Source organism: Branchiostoma floridae, chromosome 2, assembly GCF_000003815.2.
Source record: "Branchiostoma floridae strain S238N-H82 chromosome 2, Bfl_VNyyK, whole genome shotgun sequence".
NCBI lineage: Eukaryota > Metazoa > Chordata > Leptocardii > Amphioxiformes > Branchiostomatidae > Branchiostoma > Branchiostoma floridae.
In genome coordinates this window covers 16,846,967-16,849,016 of record NC_049980.1, presented here as the reverse complement: position 1 = coordinate 16,849,016, position 2,050 = coordinate 16,846,967, and the positions used below count along the sequence as shown (strand labels likewise).

General features: G+C 45.0%; 1 protein-coding gene across 2 annotated transcripts in view; it reads right to left on the bottom strand.

Moving 5' to 3' along the window:
* LOC118405850 overlaps nucleotides 1-1,858 on the bottom strand; it is a 7,967-nt gene extending 6,109 nt beyond the window's left edge. The window contains exons 1-2 of one of the 2 annotated variants that reach the window (XM_035805659.1): nucleotides 1,616-1,858; nucleotides 29-254 (exon numbers count right to left, since the gene is read on the bottom strand). In XM_035805659.1, the coding sequence (XP_035661552.1) occupies nucleotides 29-44 (16 nt within the window). In that variant the 5' untranslated portion in view covers nucleotides 45-254; nucleotides 1,616-1,858. The remainder of the gene's footprint in view (nucleotides 1-28; nucleotides 255-1,615) is intronic. The other variant, XM_035805666.1, reaches the window with a different exon arrangement.
* Between the last annotated feature and the right edge of the window lie 192 nt (nucleotides 1,859-2,050).

The window sequence follows — 2,050 nt, the reverse complement described above, 5'->3', positions numbered from 1 at the left end:
ATGTAAATATGTACGCTTTGTTTCTTACCTTGTCTGCAATACATTTCTTCGAGGCGAAGTCGATGTAGACCGTAGCACCCTCCACTGCTGGTATCCCTCCGGTGCCGATACAAGGCCTCCCCTGGCCCTCAACCGCCGCACCCAGCATCATACAAGTCAGGATCGTCATTAGGCAGCCGCGTTCTCTGGACATCTGCCTTCCCATGATCATTCCCAGAGTCCGCAAGTATAGTGTACACGCAGAAAAAACTCTGCTAGAAAATTACAGGGAGAGAGACAGTCGGCTAGATAACAGGCGGCTAGATTTGCTCTTGTTGTTCACCTAGAACCGTCACCTGCGCCCCCTTCTGCATTCAGAAGATACCCGATCCCCCAAATCGATGGGGTGCCAAAACAACAGCCGGTTTCTCCGGCCCCATCCGATGTCTTGTGTGCAGTAATTTACAATTCTAAATAGGTATTTGTTTTATCTATCTCTTCCACCAATGAGCTTTTATCAACGCTTTGATAAAAGCTCTTTGCTTCCACCAGCAACATTTTATCAAAGGAAGAGTGGAAAGAAGAGGCCGTCGCTGAAGCGCACTGATAGGTTGAGGGAACAGTAAAGTATACTGAGTAACAACCTACAATAGGAAACTCTTGTGGATTTAGCTTGTCACCGTTGATGTCGCGCCGACGTCCGATCGGCGACGCCATTTCAGTGGCGCGGCGTATTCAATTTGTCCTAGGTGAAAATCTACCAATGAAGATCAATGATCATCTATTGTATTGCTTGAACAAGAGTTCTGTGGCACTATTATCTCTTTAAAAATGATCAAGTATGTATTTGACCGGCATGGCTTACGACAGTTTGGACCTCCGCCATAAAAGTGGTAAGCTGGTAAGAATCAGACCGTGACGGGTTCGATAGTTGAGAGAGTTAATCTCAAAGCAGATGTAAGGTCTGAACGCAGTAAGATCTAGTAACCCGAGAAACCCAAAGAACTGAGTTTTGTCCTGACAGGCGAACAAAAAGCCGCAAAACGCGCCCAAATTATGGTCAGTTTATGCATCTTTCTAGTTGAAGATTACGGATGATCAGTCTATAATGTACTAAATCTCTGGTAAGATGGAACACCATACAATTATGTAGGTTGAAACATCGTGTGGTCCAGTAAGACACATTTCATTGACTTTCTTCTACCCTTATTATTGCGCTAATACACGGGTGTGGCTAGTGATTGCATTGTAAATCAGATAATAGTTTACATATAAAATACAGTCAATTCATACATGACGTATTGACGTTACGTATACAGTCTACACATGTCACCGTAACATTATACATGCGTGGTGTGATATGTGTCAATCTACTTCAAAACGTACAAATGAAAGCACAACACATTACAACCCCCACAAACTGGAAATGACTGTGACGAAGAAGTGAATAGCGGCCTAAAATGGAACCAGCCGTTTCCTACCTGGCCGAAGAAACTCTACTCTACTCTACTCTACCCTACCCTACCCTACCCTACCCTTACCCTACCCTACCCTACCCTACTCTATATTAACAGAAAGGAAAGCTCCTGACCTACATATAACGTCATGTATCACCACTAGGCACCTACTGACCTACCTTCACGAACGGGTGTCCTAGCCCTGATGTCTGATCAGACCGGGAACGAACCTTATTTATCCGCCTCGAACAGGAAGTCTCCAACAACAGGCTGAATCATTATTGTCTCCGATAGTACATGTCTTCTCACACTTTCTGACGTGTCTGATGAATTTGGGCCGAATATGGGCCGGAGGCCAGGACAGGGGCCGTGCTTCCCGTGGCCAGTTTCCTGGGTTTATCCGTGCTATGGACAGCTGGACAGTGTATTCGCCTGACTCATAGGTAAGTATTCTAAGAAACCGTCATGACTCATGACTGATAAATGCGTCCTGAAATAGACTATCTAATACTTCCACGTGTCCTTGACTCGATGGACAATCACACGGTAAAGGCACGAGAGCAAGAATGATCCGCAATGCCGTCAGAATGAAAATTCTTTTCTATCCTGGATAT